General features: G+C 48.1%; 2 protein-coding genes across 3 annotated transcripts; both read right to left on the bottom strand.

The window, feature by feature from the left end:
• Positions 1-2,585: 2,585 nt before the first annotated feature.
• Positions 2,586-4,502, bottom strand: kcne4 (potassium voltage-gated channel, Isk-related family, member 4). The gene is made up of 2 exons (XM_057048716.1): positions 4,272-4,502; positions 2,586-3,962 (listed from the first exon to the last, which is right to left on the bottom strand). The coding sequence occupies exons 1-2, from the start codon at positions 4,441-4,443 to the stop codon at positions 3,427-3,429; spliced, it is 708 nt and encodes a 235-aa protein (XP_056904696.1). The 5' UTR covers positions 4,444-4,502; the 3' UTR covers positions 2,586-3,426.
• A 274-nt stretch (positions 4,503-4,776) lies between these two features.
• acsl3a (acyl-CoA synthetase long chain family member 3a) lies at positions 4,777-18,346 on the bottom strand. 2 transcript variants are annotated; one of them, XM_057048712.1, is made up of 15 exons: positions 18,174-18,346; positions 15,584-16,033; positions 14,566-14,743; positions 12,267-12,376; positions 11,704-11,842; positions 10,407-10,554; positions 9,728-9,851; positions 9,577-9,648; positions 8,279-8,418; positions 8,023-8,195; positions 7,365-7,439; positions 6,918-7,109; positions 6,714-6,828; positions 6,147-6,304; positions 4,777-6,072 (listed from the first exon to the last, which is right to left on the bottom strand). In XM_057048712.1, the coding sequence occupies exons 2-15, from the start codon at positions 15,959-15,961 to the stop codon at positions 5,915-5,917; spliced, it is 2,160 nt and encodes a 719-aa protein (XP_056904692.1). In that variant the 5' UTR covers positions 15,962-16,033; positions 18,174-18,346; the 3' UTR covers positions 4,777-5,914. The 2 variants fall into 2 exon arrangements, with proteins under 2 accessions (XP_056904692.1, XP_056904691.1); XM_057048711.1 differs by having other exon boundaries at positions 10,407-10,557; positions 18,174-18,345.
• Positions 18,347-18,897: the final 551 nt, after the last annotated feature.

Below are 18,897 nucleotides of genomic sequence, written 5' to 3'. Positions count from 1 at the left end.
CGGGGGGTGTTTGCACACCTTCCCCGTGAAGCTTCTGTCAAGGAACACCTCGTTCATTGGTGAGGAGAACCTGAACGCAGCTCTAATGGGGAACATCAGCCCGATAAAAGCGCGCGGTGGAGCGCGTGGATGCTTGTTCACGCCCATTCCTGCACAATCATATACTGTGTGTGCGTGCGTGCGTGCGTGCGATCTCTCCCTCCACACAGCAACACAGACGCAAATTAGCCTTCGCCTGGCGTTTCCATGACGACGCTCATTAGTTGACTGCCGCTTGTGTACAAGAAAACATGGCCACTCCGAGAGCCGCACGTCTCATTTGCCCACGTTCGCCCCCTCCTGTCTGCGCCGGGAGGTTAGAGTCCAAACAGACTCCTCATCCCCGGAGAACTCCAGATTCGCCTCCTGGGAACGAGGCTGGGAGCAGCTCTTATAGGACGCGACGGTTCAGTCCAGCACCGTGGCGTCAGTCAGTGCTGGGAGGGGGGGCATTAGTCTTTTTCCTTCCATAGGGTGACCACCAGCAGCCTCGGTTGTGGGCCCAGGTGTAGCCACATCGGGCCGGGCTGGTTTTGCCACCACCAGGTGTCCCTCAATGTTGCAGAAGTCGGACAGAAGTTGGCTCTTCCCCTGCACTGGTGCAGGTTTTGGGGGTGTTCGAAGAACAACATCTGTAGTTCTGATGTCCACTGTCCCTGTTTGGAGTGTGAAACTGCCTTTGAGCATCTTTCTGCCTCCAAATAAAACTTGGATAAAAGTTTGAACCTTCGACGTCGAGCAGAAGCTTTGATTGAATTTCATTTGGCTCATTCTGGCATTTACACTTTATTGCTACGCTTTATTCCTCTTGAGCTGCATAAATGGGGTTAACGTGACATTTCCAAACACATCTGTGAAAAGGGACGAGTAGAATCTTCAATATCTAAATAATGATTCCAAAGACATGAAGAATGAATCCAATGATTGCAGTAGTTAGCGGTCACGACTCTGCAGTCTGACTGTAATTTGAAGTGATATTTCATTACTAACCGTCCCTGGTAAAAGGCACAAATGAGGCTTCTCGGTAATTGCATTAATGGCGCTTTATAATTTCTTCCTCTAATCAGCTTGACCCAGAAAAGGTCCACTTATTTACGGGCCCCTCGTTTGCTTTTCTCCTTGTCTTTAATGATTCTGCTCAATGTTATCAATGTTAGCGCCTCGTGGTTACTTTGAGGATTCTGTTTCTTGTGAACAACAAGCTCAGTCTTGATTTAGCCGCTCGATGCTAATTTCTCCTTTAAAAACACGAAAGATGCTCAAAAACCAAGATGTTTTTTTTCCTAAACAATTGCTCCGCGTGCAGTTATCAAGGCAACACAAGTTGCCGTCTTCAATAAAACTAATAAGGCTGCTGAAAGAAATTCCCATGACAACCAGCAGGTAGATCAGTTACGCTACAACCTCCCTGCGTCTTAAATCTTAACTTTTAATCAAGAGAGAGAAGGAGGTGGATGATAATGGGAGTGGAGGCGCTGGGCTCGGGGTGACTTATTCCCAGTCTCATTAATGGTGTGTGTGGAATGAGTGAGGCCTGATGAAGGACACCGACCCCAACTTCCTGTCCCGCAGGGGGACACGAATGACAAACATCCGGCTTCAGGACACACTTCTGTCTCTGCATTTTGTTCTCACCCAGCTTCTCTCAAATCAACCACACACACACACACACACACACACACACACACACACACACACACACACACACACACACACACACACACACACACACAGTGAAAATGTAGCACCTTAGAAAGCAAAACTAACAGACTATACTATAACAGACTATACTATAACAGATGCACAGATGTGATGTTACACACACACACACACACACACACACACACACCTGCTGCTGCCCTCCAGGACATACAGTATTTTTACTCCAGCTCCCACGGAGACAGGGAGGCGCATCCGCACAATAAATGAGCGTTTCGCTGTGCAGCCGCGTGTGTTTATGGTTGCATGAATTATTCAGCAGTGTGTTTGTGCTGTGTAAGAAGACGGGATTTTGTGCACCACAACAAGTGTGTCCAGCCGCCCTGAAAACAGGAACAGGAAGTTGTCTTCATTTTCATTTTTGCATCGGCCGCATGTTTAGTTCTGCTATCATGTGCTCCCTGGACCCTGCAAACATCCTCTGGGCCTGTTATATTGTTAATAAATGTACGTCATAAAATCTGTGTGCGTATTCTTCTGGCCATTATTGCCGCCTTTGTTGTGTGGCTGTGGACGTCACCCCGGTGAGTTATGGCACTGAGGGCGTGTTGAGCTGCTGATAGCGTTGGTGTGCGTGTGTGAGAGGGTTCAGGGAAGCAGCAGAGTCAAGGAAAAAATGTTCTCTGCATGCCTAAAACATTCTGGTCCTGGGAATACTAACAAATGGATAACGTGTAAGAAACCGGCGTTATCGTCGGGAGTTTGGTGAAGCTCTTCGCAGGACTGAGCGAGGATATGAGCTGTGACACTGATTTAGTTGTCTGCTCTACTTTGCATTCATCTTATGTGAGCTATCTCTAAAAATAAGGTGATAATAATAGTCACTCTTGTCTTTCATCATCTCCATTTTAATGAGCAACTGAAGGAAAAGCACGTGACTACCCCCTTCTGGCAATATATCATATTACAAAGCACAAGACAATTAATTAAATTTAGACTGTTTTCTAGAAAACCCACCTACAAACAAGTATCACGCAGCAAGAGAAGCAAATAATATGTATTGCACCCCTCTCATGAATTAAATCTATAACAGTGATCGCTTTATTTACAAAACAGAAACACCGTACATGTTCATTACGACGGTGATTTTCAAGTGGTTTCCAGGTTTTTCGTTACTTCGCAGGCGAAAACAAGTCAGGAGCTCACACAGTCTTCCTCACACCCCTGCAGGGTGACTCATCGTCCCACACCGGGGGGGGGGGGGGGGGGGGCTGCAGCAGGGAGGGGTCCCAACAGGAGACGAGCCACAGACATGAAGAATCTGGGTTGTGTTGAGATAAACCGCTCTCGATGGCTTCGCCTGTGACACATGCAATGTCTCGTTGTTGTTGTTGTTGTTGTTGTGTGTTCTCTCATAACCCCCCTCTGTGTTGATTGCCTGCGCGCGATACGGTCATGATGAAGATCGTGCAACACTATTGATGATGCCATAGGAGAAACTTTTCTGGTGCCATCGAACCCTGTGTTTGCAGTCTTGTACTGTGTGTCCAAATGTGTTGTCCTCTTTGCGCGTGGCTGACGTCACCGCGCCCGTTAAAGTCGTTTTGTGGTTTTAATTTCAGGGGAGCTTTGATGCACAAAGACGCACCAGGACCGTCTGGACTTTCCGTCTGGCGATGCTTTCTCCTCTGCTGGTGTGAAAGTGCGCGCTGTTTTCAGGTTGGGGTCTCAGCCGGAGTCATCGCCGCTGTTCTCGGACCCCCCCTTCGTGTTCTCCTCCGCCGTGCCGCTGTCTGACTCTTCCTCTATTGCGCAGCGGGTCTCCGCGGACGAGCAGAGGGAGCTGACGCTGCTCTGCTCCGTGCACAGCGCGCACGCCAGCGGAAAGGGCAGCGCGCCCTCAGAGCGGACGTGTCCGAAGTGGTTGCCGTGGTTACCGCAGAACTGAAGGGACGCCTGCAGCGGGGAGGCAGCGCCCGGGAAGAGGAGGCCGTGCTTCTTGGGCAGCGCCCCCCACTCCCGCCGCTCTTCGTCGTGCACCAGGCGCGTGAAGATGTTGACCCTCTTCTTCTCTCTGCGTTTTGAGCGGAAGTAGCCCAGCATAATCCCACAGAGGAAGACTCCGTAGAAAGATATGACTATCAGGATGTACAAGAACGCGTTCCCGTCGGTGTTGCTGGTCTGGGCGTGCGCGGGGCTCCGTGTGTGCGGAGACAGGGATGCGGTGGAGTTCTCCTGGTGCTCCATTTCTGTCCGTGCAAACACTAAAAGTGCGGCAAAACACTTTGTTACATGCTGCACATGCCTGTAGTTTTAAACTTTACGCACGTTTTACGCACACGAACAAGTTCCCTCTCAATTAAAGTGGTCAAACCGTTTCAAACTGTGGGAAACGGAAAGTGCTGAAAAGATAACCGGTTTCGGCGAAACACCGTTTAGCACGTGATATTCGGTGCTCAGATATGTCAAATTACTCTTAACTATAAATTAACAAATTATAATCGCTTGCAGATTCCGGCAGAGTCTCAGCAAAACCGATTTTTTTATAACGGCCAACAAACACATCTACTCACCAAAGTGAAGAGGAAAACTTGATGCAAAACCTCCGATCTTATTCCAGCTGTTATCCAACTCTGGAGTAAAGTTGGGACACGAGCACGATGAAGCTTTTATAGATCGCGACCCTCGTGACGTCATGGAGACTGTAAACTGAGCCCTGCGGCTCTGGAAGCCCCACAGGGTCATTACGAAGGGGGAAGAAAATCCGAAACATTACGCACCACTCTGGGGGATGTGATCAACTCCTGAAAATGCCCTCGTGTATATTCATTTTGTCATAACCTTTGGACTTAACCAGGCCTTCTTAAATGGGGACAGCTCTGTTCACACATTAATGGTAAAGCTCAGTGATGAACATCGAGTCCAACCCGAGAATTTCGGGACACTTTTCACACCCACAATCTTGCAAAAAGAGACAAAAATCAATAAAACCTGTGGGGGGTGAAACACCTCTCAGAATCTAATTTTTATTTAAAGTTATTAATGTGATGATTCAACGCTGTAAACATGCAAGGCTGCTTCTTTAATTTTTTTTTTAACGTTTTTAATCAAGAAAACATCAATAAAAGTGCACTTAGTGTCCTGAGTGTGTTAAGGCAAGTACGTGATTGGAGACACAGTCGACGTTTGCTCTTTAACTCTTCACACAGAATCTTTTTCTGATACTATTTCATCATTCATAAACAACCACAATACCTTTGACACATTAGCATAAATACTGATTCATATGATATAAAGTGGATCATAAAATTTAGATAAACACTGCGCTCTCAGCACGTGATTCAAACGGCCCGTCTGAAATTGACTCATCATTGAACACAGAAGGGTTCCAGGGCTGCTGGTTCCTACAGCAGAAATATTCAAATGGGCTTCTTTTTTCCTTCCTAAATGTACATTGCAAATAAATATCTGTATGGACTCATGTCACAAAAGCAGCCACACACTTACACACACCACATTTATAATTCCTTATAAGACAAAACAACTGGTGGAGGTTAATCATTTGTGCCACTTTAAAGAGAACAAACGCTAAGGCCACGCCCCCTTGTGAACAGTGCAAACACTATAGATACTATAAGTTCCTCAGTTTCTCCACCTCCTATCAAGCGAGCGTATTTTCCTCCCTCCAGTCGCCAGGCCAAGCGTGTGTTTTGGCAGCCCAACGCTCATTTATTCCATCTGCCAGACGTCTGCGATGCCTCACCGGTGTGTGTGAAACTGAAGCGTTTCTCGTTTTCCCAAAAAAGGACGCGGGGATGCGGAGATGGATGCTTCCGTCTCAACTGTCCTCGGCTGACTGCGGCAGGAGGAGTAAATAAACTACACCTGGAACTCAGAGCGTGTTAACGGGAATGAAAACGAGACTCCCGACCTGCGGGAAGAAGAGCGTGTAGAGGATGAAGAACTGGCAAAGAGGGCCGAATTTTTGTTTTAGCCTGTTTCACTACAGGTCTGAAACTAGAGCAGGTGGCGCTAGAGAGAGAAACGGGGTTTTTCCTCAACACTTTTGCATCTCGGCTGCGATTCCAAATCTAAACTGTTTCCATGTTGAGAAGCTTGAATATTTACCGCCGATCACAGCAGCTCTCGTCTTCACCCAAATGGTTCCGAGTCGAGCGCAGGGCCGTGCGTGGAGAACAGGCGGCGCCGCTCCGGCTTATTTCCCGCCGTACATCCTCTCTATGTCTTTCTGGTAATGCGTTTTCAGCTCCTTGCGTTTCAGCTTGTAGGCGTCAGTCACTAACCCCGTCTCCGGGGTCCACGGGTCCGGGCTCAGGCGGATCTTACGCGGGATTTCAAAGCGCTCCAGCTGGGCTGAGACGGAGAAGACACGAGTTAGTAGGTACACCTGCACCTGGACCAGGTCCGGCTCCGGGGATGCTTGGCACCTGCCAGGGGTGTCTCGGTGATGGCTTTAAGGACCAGCTCCTCCATGGTTTTACTGTTGCACAGCTCATTCCGCGAGCCTCGGACGTCATACTGCTCAGCCAACGCCAGAAAATGCTTCTGATTGGGAACCACGAAGCCAATCACGTAGGATTCATCGCTGCAGGGCAGGAAGGCAGTTAGATAAGAACATAAATACCTTCATTATAAGTGAGGTTTGCGTCGTGACAGCGAAATCTGCCATAAAGACGGAGCACAAACACGCGGGTGCAAAGCGCCAGTCCATCACCAAGTGAGAGATTTGTCCATAAAAGGCAATGGAAACAATAGTGGTCCAGGCTGAGTGAGAACAGATTTATTTTAAAACGTCTTTGTTTTTTTTTTCCATGATGACACAAGCGAACCCTCTGCAGAGAAACGTCCATATTTACGCCTGACGGCGCGGGAGGCGCCATATTTTAAATGACTTGTCATCTAAAAGTCTAACAGAGGCTACGGCAGCATGTGTGTGAGTGTGCTGGCTCATCCGCGGCTCTAAAGGTCCCGGAGCGGCGACGTTGTGAACACACCTGTTTGCATACGCGCAGATGTTGTCAACCAGGGGGCAGCTCTTCAACACGGCCTCCACCTTCCCCAGGGAGACGTACTCGCCCGCCTGCAGCTTCACCAGGTCTTTCTTACGATCTGGAAACGACAGCAGATGGCGGCGCCTGCAGTTCCCGCCGGTGAAAAGGTCCCAGAGAACCGTGCCGGCCGTCCTCCCTCATCCTCACCTATTATCTTCAGGCAGCCGTCCTCGTGGATCTCCCCGATGTCCCCTGTGCAGAACCACCGCTGTCCGTTCTCGTCCTCCAAGAAATCGTCCTGCTTCTTGGCCTCGCTCCTGTAATACCCCATGGTGACGTTGGGCCCGCCAATCAGGATCTCTCCTCTGGGATGTGGCTTGTCCGTGCTGCGGTACCCACCTGAAAGCAGGATTTGGCTTCACTGAATGGCCTCCGTGTCAACAGATGACTATCAGCGGTTTATTTAAAAGGCTATTTCTGCTCCACTGGCAAAGAATGTCCAGGTGGTGAATTATCAAGGCTCAAGAATGGAGGAAAAAAAGAGAGATTACATAAAAAGATGTGTGTGGGGGGAGGACGATCTTCTTCCAGGGTTAGAGAGTGATCGTGATGATGCACCAATAGTGAACCGCTCATGAGGTCACACTCACTCACCCTCCACCCAGTCCTTCAGCTGGACCTCACAGCAAACCAGTGGTCCTCCCACTCTGCCAGTGCTGTAATCCCAGTCTAAAACACACAACCAGGAAGCACACAGAGGAATGTTTATCATCGCCATAGTGTTTTTTGCTCCTGATCCGATACAGTTTGTAGCTACAGTTGCAGTGTTTACTCCAAGTAGGCCCACAGTGAAGTTAACGCCAAAACATCGCACGCCAAAGACATTGCAGCTGCGTTCCAACCAGTTTAGGAAGCTTCACGTTCTTTTGTGCTAGTGGAGCCTGACAGGCCTTCGCTAGCCACCATAATTCCGTTGCCACCCCGAGCGCGCCACCCCTTTTATTTTCAAACAGTAAATAACCAGTCGGATGTGAATGTGAACCTGGAAGAATCTGGACTCTTGTGTACTTGTGGCGTTATCTATGGGGATGCCAAAACTGCCACAATTCGCCAATATTCAACGCCACCAATCGGCTGTAAAAAATTAAAACCCGGGCGGTTTGCAGCTTTTGCCGGTGTGGTTTCTACAGTACAGTCATTGCAGGTATAGCCAAACCTGATCTGTGCCGGGGCTCATGATCAGAAACAAAAATGTAGGCTACAAACGGCCATTTCTGTGGCACGTTACCCAACAGGCCTCAATCCTGCTTACATTCGCTGATGGTTCCGGCCCCGCAGGTCTCCGTCAGGCCGTAGCCCTGCCCCACCGGGCAACAGAAACACACGTTCATGAAGCGCTGAGTGGCAGCAGACAGCGGCGCTCCACCTGACAGCAGGATGCGTGTTCGACCTCCCAGCAGGGAGCGAATCTTCCGGAACACCAGCCTGTATGGATGGAAGGAGGAGGAGTGAGCACCAGGGTGTCTTTTAGCCTTCCCATTTACACGTGTCGGAGGTCGTGCACATACTTGTCGCACAGCGGCGTGCTGTTTCCCTTGGCGAGCTGCTCCAGCTTGTAGTTGTACGCCAGCAGGAAGAGGGTTCTCTGGGCCCAGTTCATCTCTTCCACTTTGTTCATCACATTCTTATAGATGCGATCCATTATTTCCTGCAACGGGAGCAGAGGTCAACTGAAGACATCGGGATCCCATTTCTACGAGTCACTGGTGAATACTTTCTCATGGGTCGCGCATCTTATTGATATTAGTCTGAACATTTTAGAGGCGGTTTGTACACAGCTTCCTGTCCCCTACTTCCTGTTTCCTGTTCAACACCTGACCCACGTCCGGTCCACTCATTGTCCTCCACTGGCCGACTCACCTGGGACATTTTCAGTGATTTTCTCTTCAGACCTTGTCCAAAATAAAGTGCCTAAAAACAACAATTTGACCTTTACACTTTCATTTCCATTTAATTGACTGGAAAAGTGTGAGGGAAATTGTCACATCTTTAGCCTAAAAACAGGTTTAAAGGTCCTGGATTAGCAGAAAATTGAGCAAGAAGCTGTCACATGGTTGAAAGGAAGGAAAACACATAGAATCTATTCGGGTTTTTGATGCATTTACTATTTGAACGCGGTCTTAAGATATCTATATATTTCATTATTATTTGTGGTTCTTGTTTAACAAAAAAGAAAAGCAGAAAACTAAATGCTACTGCGCGTTCAAGAACAACAAACCGCCTAATGTGGAAGAGCTCTTTCCTAAACTTGATTGCATCCCAGTGGATTATTTATAAGCGGCCCATCAAATAAAAGGGGAACGGATGAAAACTGATGGTGTCACATATCAGCTGACTGTCTCCAAGAGAAGGATTCATGGATAAATGGGGGAAAGGTGGCCCCAGTGAACGTGGCTGAGAAAGAGGAAGTGGACATCACAGGAATCAGGACGCAGCCCGTCGTCATGTCGCTGCAATGTGTGGTTTTTTTGTGCGTGCGTGTATCGTGGGGAGAACCACATGGGGCTTTCTCACGTTCTGTTTACAGCTGCAAATGGCTCCAGACACTGGGGCCCTCTGGCCTTTAGACTGTGACCACTGGGAGATGGATGAGAGAGGGGGACAGAATCCAGCAACAAAGACGCAGTGGTTTAATATCTGCAGCCTGCAGCTCACCAGTACCACAAACTGGTTCATCATCTGAAAATGGTGCGGATTTTATTGAAAGGAGCTTCATCTCTCTTTAACATGTTATACTGGAATATCCAGGGCTAAAAAAGAGAGGCTGGAAAGTGGGATTCTGGAGTTTTAATGTGTTCTGACTCACCGGCACGGCTGCCATCAGAGTGGGCCGCAGGACACTGGCGTCTCCTCTGCTTCCTTTTTTGATCTTTGTAGACTTTGGGGAGGAAACACAACGTCTCTATATGACATTTTCTCATTCGATGTTGCCAGCTAACAGTAAGAAGAGGCGACACCTGGTCAGCGAGAGTCTGAGGCGAAGAGTAGCCGATCCTGCAGCCGTAAGAAACACATATGAGTTCCGCGCAGAGCTCCAGGACGTGGGCCAGCGGCAGGTAGCCGATGTAGGTGTCCTCCTCACTGCCACAAACATTACAGTTAAGAAGATAAATAAATGCACTTATATGCGAATCGTTCTAACGACGGTTAAACAGCCGCTCTTGCTCCACTCTGAAATTGCAGAGAAATCTAGACCCTTCAATCCCCTTTTAGTTAATTGATGGCATAAATGGGGGAGTTTGCACACTAATATCCCTCCATACACAAATATTTACAAGGAGACTGAGCGCTCATAAAGCTCTTTAATCTCCATCCTGGTCCACTCTCATCCTCCCACTTTTTTCCACCCAGTCACACTGCGCTTCCCTCCCGTCTGCGTTTCCGATAAAGTGGAAGGATTTCTCTTTTTCCTGTGAAACCTTCGGTCCTCGGATGGCAAATGCAGACTGACTCATTTCTATGCACGTGCACAGTTACACGTGGAAGCCTCAGCCAGGAAGGTTTTCCTCCCTAAAGCGGTGCAGACATTCCCTTTGCTTCCTTTAATGACGGTAAATGAAAAGGCAAAGGCGAGTTTATAAAGAACCGTATCTGAACTGTCCCTCTCAGACGCAACATGACTGATTAGATTCCTACCACATGTTTGGAATCCGCTCCGAAATCCCAGTGATGCCAGCGATTAGGTTGCTATGGGAGATGATGACACCTTTGGGAATGCCCGTGGAGCCGCTGGTGTACATGATGACGGCAACGTCCGAGGGCAACGGCGGCTTGCGCTCACGTGCTGCTGTAATAAAACCATAGAAGATAACACAAACACTCGCAACATCTTCAACTCTAGGAGCGGGAAAGGCAGCCGGAAAGAATGTGAATGCCGTGGAAGTGTTTAAAGATTCCGACAAAAACGTGTTTGGAGAAAAGAGATCTTCGGATGTCTGGACTGGAGAAAAAAAAAGGGCAGCAGGATGTAGCGCTGGTGCTGCCTCTGGCATCTGTTAGCTGGAGGCAGGAAGTGGAGGTTGCATTAACGTTCTGCCTCATGAAACACCATAAATGCTCCAAAGCTGTCAACACACGCCGACATATTTTCCCAGGACAGTTGCACAGTTGTTACTGCTGCAGCCACAGCGACTCTCCGCCTTTTTGGCTCCTCGCTGCCTCACATTAGATTCTTTTGAGTTCGTGGTCAAAGGGAAGAGCAGAGCAAAGAGATGCTTGAGTGACATGAGAACACGGCGACGGGCCTTCTCTGGAGGGTAATGGGTTCACAGTGGGAACCGCAGCGGTGCATTAATCAACTCGAAAAGTCGCCTCCCCCTTCTGATTAGCATCTTGGCCTCGTAAAACCAAACAAAAGGATGAACAGAGGGAAGGGAGGAAGAGTAAAGCATGTTCCAGCCACGGGGGGGGGGGGCTCCGTATTCCTCTAACTCGTGTTCTCTTACAGTTAATGTCATGTGAAGTTAGCAGTGCTGTGTGTAAACATGACCCCCCCCACGTAGCCCAGAGCATCACCCTCCCTCCTTAAACCTACTTCCTCTCTGTTTAATCTGCCCTCGACAGGCACAGCCTCTTGCTGGGGGGGTTGAGAATTAAAGGTGAAGCAGAGGCAAAGATTTGTCTTCCTCCATCTGCAGCGCTAACTTTAATAAGCTTTTTATCTTATCTTAATCTGACACAGATGTGCGCACTTCCTCATTCACATGACCTAACGGGGCCGATACCCACCCACCCACCCCCACCATCCTACCCCTAGAAACAACAAACTAAACACCCTGATAGGACTAATGTTTACTTTAAAACAACCCTAATACAGCAGCACAAAGGACATTTTTTCCTGTTCGACAATTTGCTTTTAATGCAAGTAGCCCAGCTTATGAACAGTAGAGTCACACACACACACACACACAGACAAACACACACACACTCTTACCAGCCTCAGACCTGGCTCCCAGTTTCTGAACAGCAGCCATGTTGTGGACACTGATGCCATGCGGATACCCGAGCCATGACGTCGGTGCACTGTCCACCACGATGATGTGCTGCAGCCTCGGCACTTCGATAAGGATAGCCTGACACACACACACACACACACACACACACACACACACACACACACACACACACACACACACACACACACACACACACACACACAAGCCGTGACATGAAGAGCAAACATGACCTGTGTGCATAATGAAAACCAGGTTTCTTGTCTGGCAGCGAGCGTGCACATCGTCATCCTGCGGAGAGGAAGCGTCTGAGGGCGAACGGAGGAACTGTGTTTATTCCACCTTGATAAAAGGAGAGACGGATGGTCGGAAAGCATTTGTTTGAACTTTGGAGCTGTAACAAGTAACGTTTGTCCCACGACGTTGATGTTCCCCCGGTCTCTCCTGGGGAATCAGAACTCTCGTCTTCCTGTCCTTCCCTTGCAGACGGGAGCCGACGCCGTGCACAGAGCAGAACAATATCCCACGTTTCCATTGGACTAACCCTGAGTCTGGTCTCCAGGAGCTCCCTGCTGGTGATGACATGGGTGACCTGGGCCTCCTTCAACCCGTGAGCGATGGCCGGACCCCCCAGCGTGGAGTACAGAGTGACCACTGCAACACACACACGAAAAATACTCTTTTTTATGGCAATATTTTAATTCTCAACAATATTTCTCAGTCATTACAACCAACAGAAACACCCTCCAGTGTCTGAAAACACTCATTTTTTTTAGAAAATACTGATTTTTCACATCGTCTCTTTCCCGTCCGACAGATCCACTAAAGAGCTGGCATTTGCTTGCTAAATTGATCTGAGAGTAGGAAAATGTTTAATGCTCTTTAACGAGAACATTGAGGGTTGGCTTTGCTTCCCTGTGCGAGGTGGCCTGAGGCCTCAGCGCAGCTTTAGAGCCAGTGGAAGCACCCCGATAAGCTCTTCGGGGATATAAACAATCCTGGTATGTAAGGCCGTATTTGTCCGACGACGCGCTGGGTCACGTCTACGTGCAAGTGTGAGCACACAAACATTGGATTTTGGAAAGGGATTGGAGGGACGTTACGGGCTAAAAGTGACAGGAAAAAAGTTTATAATTTCAATATTAGCAGTGGAACGGCAGTTTTAGCGGTGGTCAAATAACAACTACAGTTTGCACGTTGGTGCCGATTGCACGTGAGTTTTAAGTGCACATACAGTCTTGCAAGTCTATGGAGACAGGGCAGAGTAGTAGCACCATACTGTATCCAACCTCCATCCTCTCGCCCTCCCTCACACACGGGTTATGGGACGAGGCTTATTGACATCTCATTCTTGCGTCACGGAGCTCTGACACTTCCTGCTGCGTGCGTGTGTGTGTGTGTGTGCGAGTGTGGACGAAGGCCGTGACACCTCTAGGCGTGAGATCCAAACAGCGACGTGGGCCCCAGCTTTGCCACGGAGAGAGGAAGAAACGCTACAGCGCGTGGACAAACATTCGGGTTCCTGCTCATCCCGCGAGCTTCTTAGCGGCTCTTTGATGGAGCCCATGAATTCACAAAAGAGGCAAACCTAATTAAACAACAATAAGTAAAGAGCTAGAAACACACACACACACACACACACACTCGCTCTGCGAGGGAGTGAGGTCCTTGGGGGCCCTTGGCTGACTCCCTGATGCCTCTGTCAACATCAGATGTTCTTTTTAGACGCTTTCACCCCAGTTCTGACGCCAGTGGCCTTCACTTCTCTCCTCTCTTCCTCCCCTCTACCTCACCACGCTTTCCACCGTCTTGCTGTTTGTGTTTACAGGAGAGAACAGGGGGAAAAAACCCCACTACACATTACTTTGCTGCTTATTGTCAAAGCACGACGCTTTAATAGAGTCTAAACTAAAGCACAGAGGAACATGAAAAGGGTTTAATGAGCTTAAAATGCAGTAAATGGTGACTTTTGTGCAGAAGATATTCCAGAATAAATCAGTGGGTGAATCTCTCCATAGGTCACGGTGCATCATGTCACTATTATCAGCTTCAATTAGTTGTGTTCAGGTGCTTTTGTCGGTTTATAGCACTGAGTTATCGGTCCACACACAAATGCAGCTTCTGCTGCATCACATGAAAATAAACAGTGGAATTGTCTCATTTCTGTCTCTAATTCTATTGTTTTGTGGCGTCACAATCTACCTTTTTGTAACATTTAGTGAGTGCATTTAATTGCTAGATGAGACTTTTTCCTCTCGATGGAATAAATACGCTGGTGACGATGACAAACTGCACATTTTCATGACAGAAACTTTAAAAGGAGTTGAGAAAAAAAAGGGGGGGAAGAGGCAGAAATGGAACACTTATATAACCGCAAAGCAAAAGGGACAAATTGACCTTCTTCTGTCTCAGCTGGATCTGGCATGTTACAAGTTGTCAGCGGACACGCACACACACACACACACACACACACACACATTAAGAAGATTCTCAGTGGACAATAGAAATCAATGTGAAGAACACAGAACACAAAGTCCCAGTAGAACTTAATAGAACCCGATTTTATGAAAGTACAGATTTACTTCTTTAATCTTGAGATTAGTGTCAAAGTTTCACGCTCTGCCCTGATGCAGTGTGAGCTGCACCTGCTGGACACCACTGAAAAATCAATGAGGAACGGTGAAACCAAGAGGCAGATATCTACTGTAAAGGTACCGACACCCTGCGAGATGATCCTGTTGGACCCCCACAGAACCTCTCAGGTTGGCCCACGACGCCTTTCACCTAATCACGAGGCAGATGTTGCTCCATTACTCAACTTGTGCAGGCCGGAGGGGACTTACAGCGGAAGTTGTACATGAAGCAGGCCTGGGCAGCGATGATCCACTCGGCTCGCGTCTCACAGAAAATGGCAATGTTGTTTTTGGGATGTTGACCGAGTGACGCCAGCCCCCCGCCCAGCTGAGCTGCTGCTGTGAGGACCTCCTGATAGGAGAGCCAGTGGTACTCACCCAGAACCAGCTGAAGCAGAGGAGGGAAACATCATGGACATCATGTTAGTGCAGGTTTGACATGAGATAATCCCACAGTTCAGAACCGGGCTCAATAAAAGGTCACAGGAAATGATACAGCAGTTGCCAAAGGGAGCTAATTTCTCTTCTTCCGTCGTCTGCAAAAGCAGAAGATAAACAAAAGCATCTGCTTATAATTTCCAACATACATTGACAAAGACCGGAGCTTTCAGTGTTGTGTGCAGAGCAACGGTGCCCCCTAGTGGACATTATGTGGCGGTGCACGCTACACTCGAAATAAAAGCTACAGAAGTGTTTGGTGGATGGAACATGATTAATATTTATCATTTAAAACGGATTCAATATTTATAAGACTTTGAATTAAGTGGATGATTGAAGCTATGCCACTCAATTGATTTCCCGAGACATACCACAAAAACACAATAAACAAAGAAAAGCATACATTCATGATTGCTTTCCACTTGCTGTGCATAAAACAACATGAACAACTCTTTTCTTTAGCGGGATTTAAACAGCTTAGACTGATCAGGCTGTAAGGCTTATGTGTGGAAACGCAGTGGTATCGCAACTGCGCGCAGTTTGCTAACCCCCCAATTGTGCAGGCAGCGTGACACTTTGGGTCACATTTGCCAAAGCCACGTTCTGGATGAGCTGCGAATGCACGTCCACATTAGATCTGTGGAATTTAGCGTGAAAAATGATAAAATGGAAGTTCAATGAATGGACTCGTTTCATGCAGGCAACGACGTCTGAAATGATTATTAAAAGACATCAGGCCGAGTTGTGCTAAAATAGCTGCATTTTATTCATTTCCTTCTCCTCTTTTTACCTTTTTGTAGACCTTTCCATCACACTGTTCCTCGTCTTCCTCGCTGACGACCTCTCTCGTTCCCAGACAGTCCCTGTTTGGGAACCGCCTGGCCGTGTACTCGAACATCTTGTCCAGGGTGTCCAGCCCAGGCTGCAGTGATGTCACCAGCTCCTTGAGTGAGCTCACCGCTCTGTAGGGTCCCTCCGGACGTCCCAGCAACGAGTGCGCCTTCGCCCTCTTGGCTCGATCCCCCTCGGAGCCATAGTCGCTCCCAGCCTCCGGCGTGGAGACCCAACTGAGGACGCAGGCGGGCAGGAAGGTGATGAAGGTGTAGACTGAAACGACGCAGTGAAAGAGAAGCAGCAGCAAAGGGCTCAGGTCCTCCTGCAGCTTCATCTCGCCCACTTCTCTTCCTGTGCTGAGCTTGATTCACACTCCCTGACCAGATGTTCCCCCACTTCCAGATTTCTAGGAGTAAACAACAACCTGAGGTGAGCAACACCACCGTTCGAGGGGCTATTTCACCATCTAGAGTAAAACAAGTTAGTTTACTATCACCGCTGATGGACACATAAGAAACAGCAGAGGAAGAAAGAAGAGGGGGAAATTTACTGTTACTAACATGACAGGGAACAAGGAAAATACCAAAAAAAAGGGATCGGTTCTCCAGGATTCCATGAAATAACTGACTGGATGTGCAGTGGTGAATACATTCACTCTTTACACCCTTTTGTGCTTATTTATTGTAACAAAAAAGTAATTCTTTGTTCTTTTTTCCTATTATGCACCACTGGCTGACTCCATCCTAAGTCAGGAAGTTAATATTTGTGTCTCCTGTCAGAGAATAATTGAAAATTCATGAGGCAGAAGCGTGTTCGGCTGATAGGAAGCAGCACAGCCGTGTCCTAAAAGAACCTGCTCATCTTTCAGACAAATCTCCCCTGGAGAATCCCTCCGAGATTCATAAATAAATCAAAGGTTTCCAGCAGCTGTGGTCTCCCAAACCGCCATCTGTGCTCTACAGGGTTCTCTCCAGTGCTGTTGCTCAGACGGACATCTGGACGTTTGACCCCATAGCAGAGAGTTTGGAATCCTTTTAAACAGTCTGATGGAAAGTTGTGGAGGACAGGCGGCATGTCCGAGGACAAGCTGCCCTCTTCCAGAAGAAAGCATCCGTCAACTACGTTGTGAAGCAGATGCAGATAAAGAAATGAACTGATGTTGCTCTGGGAAACGGAAGGCAAATGGGAGGAAATGTGGGCCGACATTTCAAAAAAGGGACCTTTCAGCAAAGCTCTCAATGCACATAACTCGACGAACGAGGAGGATTCTTGGGGGTGAGGGCCATCTTGTCCCACTGCAGCACGCGACTCCGGCTCACACACCATTAATAGCAAGGCGCGCGCCGTCGCGCGGTGCTGGGCGCTTGCTCAATCGGTGGCTTTATGCAAGCGGCAGGCGCTGCAGGCAGGATTAATTGGGTAATATTGTGACACGGTCTGTTGGGAGGTGGGGTGCGCGTGCGTGTGTGCGAGAGGCTGCTGTTCCTCCGACGAATTGCGCAGATAAGAGCCTTTTCTGTTGCAGCTCTCGCCCCCGGCGCACCGAAACAGGCCCGAGACTCTTACTGAGAGTTAACGTGGCTACTGTGGCCAGACGGCGCACGCACACATGACTCGGTCTGGGCGTGCGTGTGGGCGGGCGGGAACAATTCGACCATTTCCGTGACATAATCAATACTTGCAAAACAACTTGGTTGCACTGAGGGTGAAAGTATTAAAGATTATGTCTGGATTATGAGGCTGTTCTCGCCTGCTTTACTGTGGCCGAGGCCACATTAGACCCCCTCTCGCATCCTCCTACCTCTTAAACTATAGTTGCTATTTTTAGACTAAAGAGAAATTGAGATTTCTTTCATACATGCTCGCTCAAGTGAGTTAATTAGCAGATTAATTTCCAGAGTGACGCGCATATTTCTGAAAATACAGCGAAGGAATCTGTTGTCTAATCACATCTTTCTATGTGGAACAAAAGCATCCCTGTTTGCCTCTTAAGGCTCGTGTCCTGCCGACTGTTGCCAGAGGACAACTTGGACGCAAATATAAACACATTTATGTTTTACACTTCACAACAAACCGGGACGTGTCCGTGCTTCTTGTGAGGGTGTCTACGCTAAAAAGAAATGTGGACAGAGACTTTATAGGATTAGAATTAAGTTACCAACCAATGATCATGAGTCCCATAATTGCAAGACAACTTCCGGTTTAGAATTTCACAAAAAAGTATTTCGCCTTGCGACGTTTTTGACGAATAATAATAAATTAAAGTCGAATCGCTTGCACGTGTTGTCAGAACGTCTACAGAAGCCAAACAAGAAGCCGAACTATCAAATGGAACACGTCGTTATTCGCGCCGCGCCATCATCTGGAACAGTTTTTACGCACGTCTATGCGATAGTTAAAAATGAAGCCAGCTTAACTGGAAACGTTGGGTCATAAATTCCAGACGTTCCCCGTCCATTTAGACGGAGTAGAGGAGAAAAAAAAGAGAATCTAGAATGAGGATGTGTGTGAACGTTTTAAAACTGGCAAGGACAAAAGTTGTGTACCTGTGCGTATGTCTCCACCCGGCTCGGTTCTGTTTATCCGAACACGCCTGGGCCGCAGTCGGTGCGTGGAACGTTTTTCTCCGCCTGCTCAAATTCTAAATGTCCATATTTCGGTGCGGTTGGAGCCCGGAAGAGACGCGCCGGCCGCGCTGCTGCATGAGGATGGATGTTGGGCTGCGGGGGGGTGGGGGGGTGGTGAGGCCGAATCCTGCCTTCTGATTGGATACTAGGAGTGGCGCGTGCAGAGGGCCGGGACAAACGGAAGGAGGTCGCGAGACGGTTGTCAAAGGAGCTGGGGGGGCACGCGCACTGATTGTGTCGCCGTCGTAATAATCCGATTGGATTAGTTATAATTGCTGTTCCCAGATATTCCCGATAGTCTCAGTATGATTAAAGAATGTTTTCAATCCTAGTTAAAGAGGATGCTGGATTCTATCCCAGAGGTCACCGAGACGACCGCACAGGTCACTGGTCCCTCAAACATCTCACGCTTTAGGGCCATTTTTATAAAAATCCATATACTTCACAAACATCTAATATTGTTGCGCAATACTGCTGCCATACATTGTCAACATTGGTCCCAAAATCATAATGATTTTGTCATGAATCAACAGATCTAGGGTAAAACTTGTAAGGTATAATAAATTGAATGAATGTCTAAGTCACATAAGAATGATTTCAATAGGGAAAAAAGATGTCGGAATATTTTAATTAATCTGTTAGC

This window comes from Takifugu flavidus, chromosome 12 (assembly GCF_003711565.1).
Source record: "Takifugu flavidus isolate HTHZ2018 chromosome 12, ASM371156v2, whole genome shotgun sequence".
NCBI lineage: Eukaryota > Metazoa > Chordata > Actinopteri > Tetraodontiformes > Tetraodontidae > Takifugu > Takifugu flavidus.
Note: the sequence above shows the minus strand (reverse complement) of the source record. Positions and strands in the feature narration are given on the sequence as shown.

Excerpts from the sequence above, each read along its gene's own strand:
- kcne4 (XM_057048716.1), bottom strand. The coding sequence starts at position 4,443 with ATGACCCTGTGGGGCTTCCAGAGCCGCAGGGCTCAGTTTACAGTCTCC. Across the intron at positions 3,963-4,271 it reads AAGTTTTCCTCTTCACTTTG|TGTTTGCACGGACAGAAATG; the intron begins GTGAGTAGATGT and ends CCGCACTTTTAG.
- acsl3a (XM_057048711.1), bottom strand. The coding sequence starts at position 15,961 with ATGAAGCTGCAGGAGGACCTGAGCCCTTTGCTGCTGCTTCTCTTTCAC. Across the intron at positions 14,744-15,583 it reads ATGGAAAGGTCTACAAAAAG|CTGGTTCTGGGTGAGTACCA; the intron begins GTAAAAAGAGGA and ends CCTCTGCTTCAG. Across the intron at positions 9,649-9,727 it reads CTCAGACTCTCGCTGACCAG|TCTACAAAGATCAAAAAAGG; the intron begins GTGTCGCCTCTT and ends TCCTCCCCAAAG.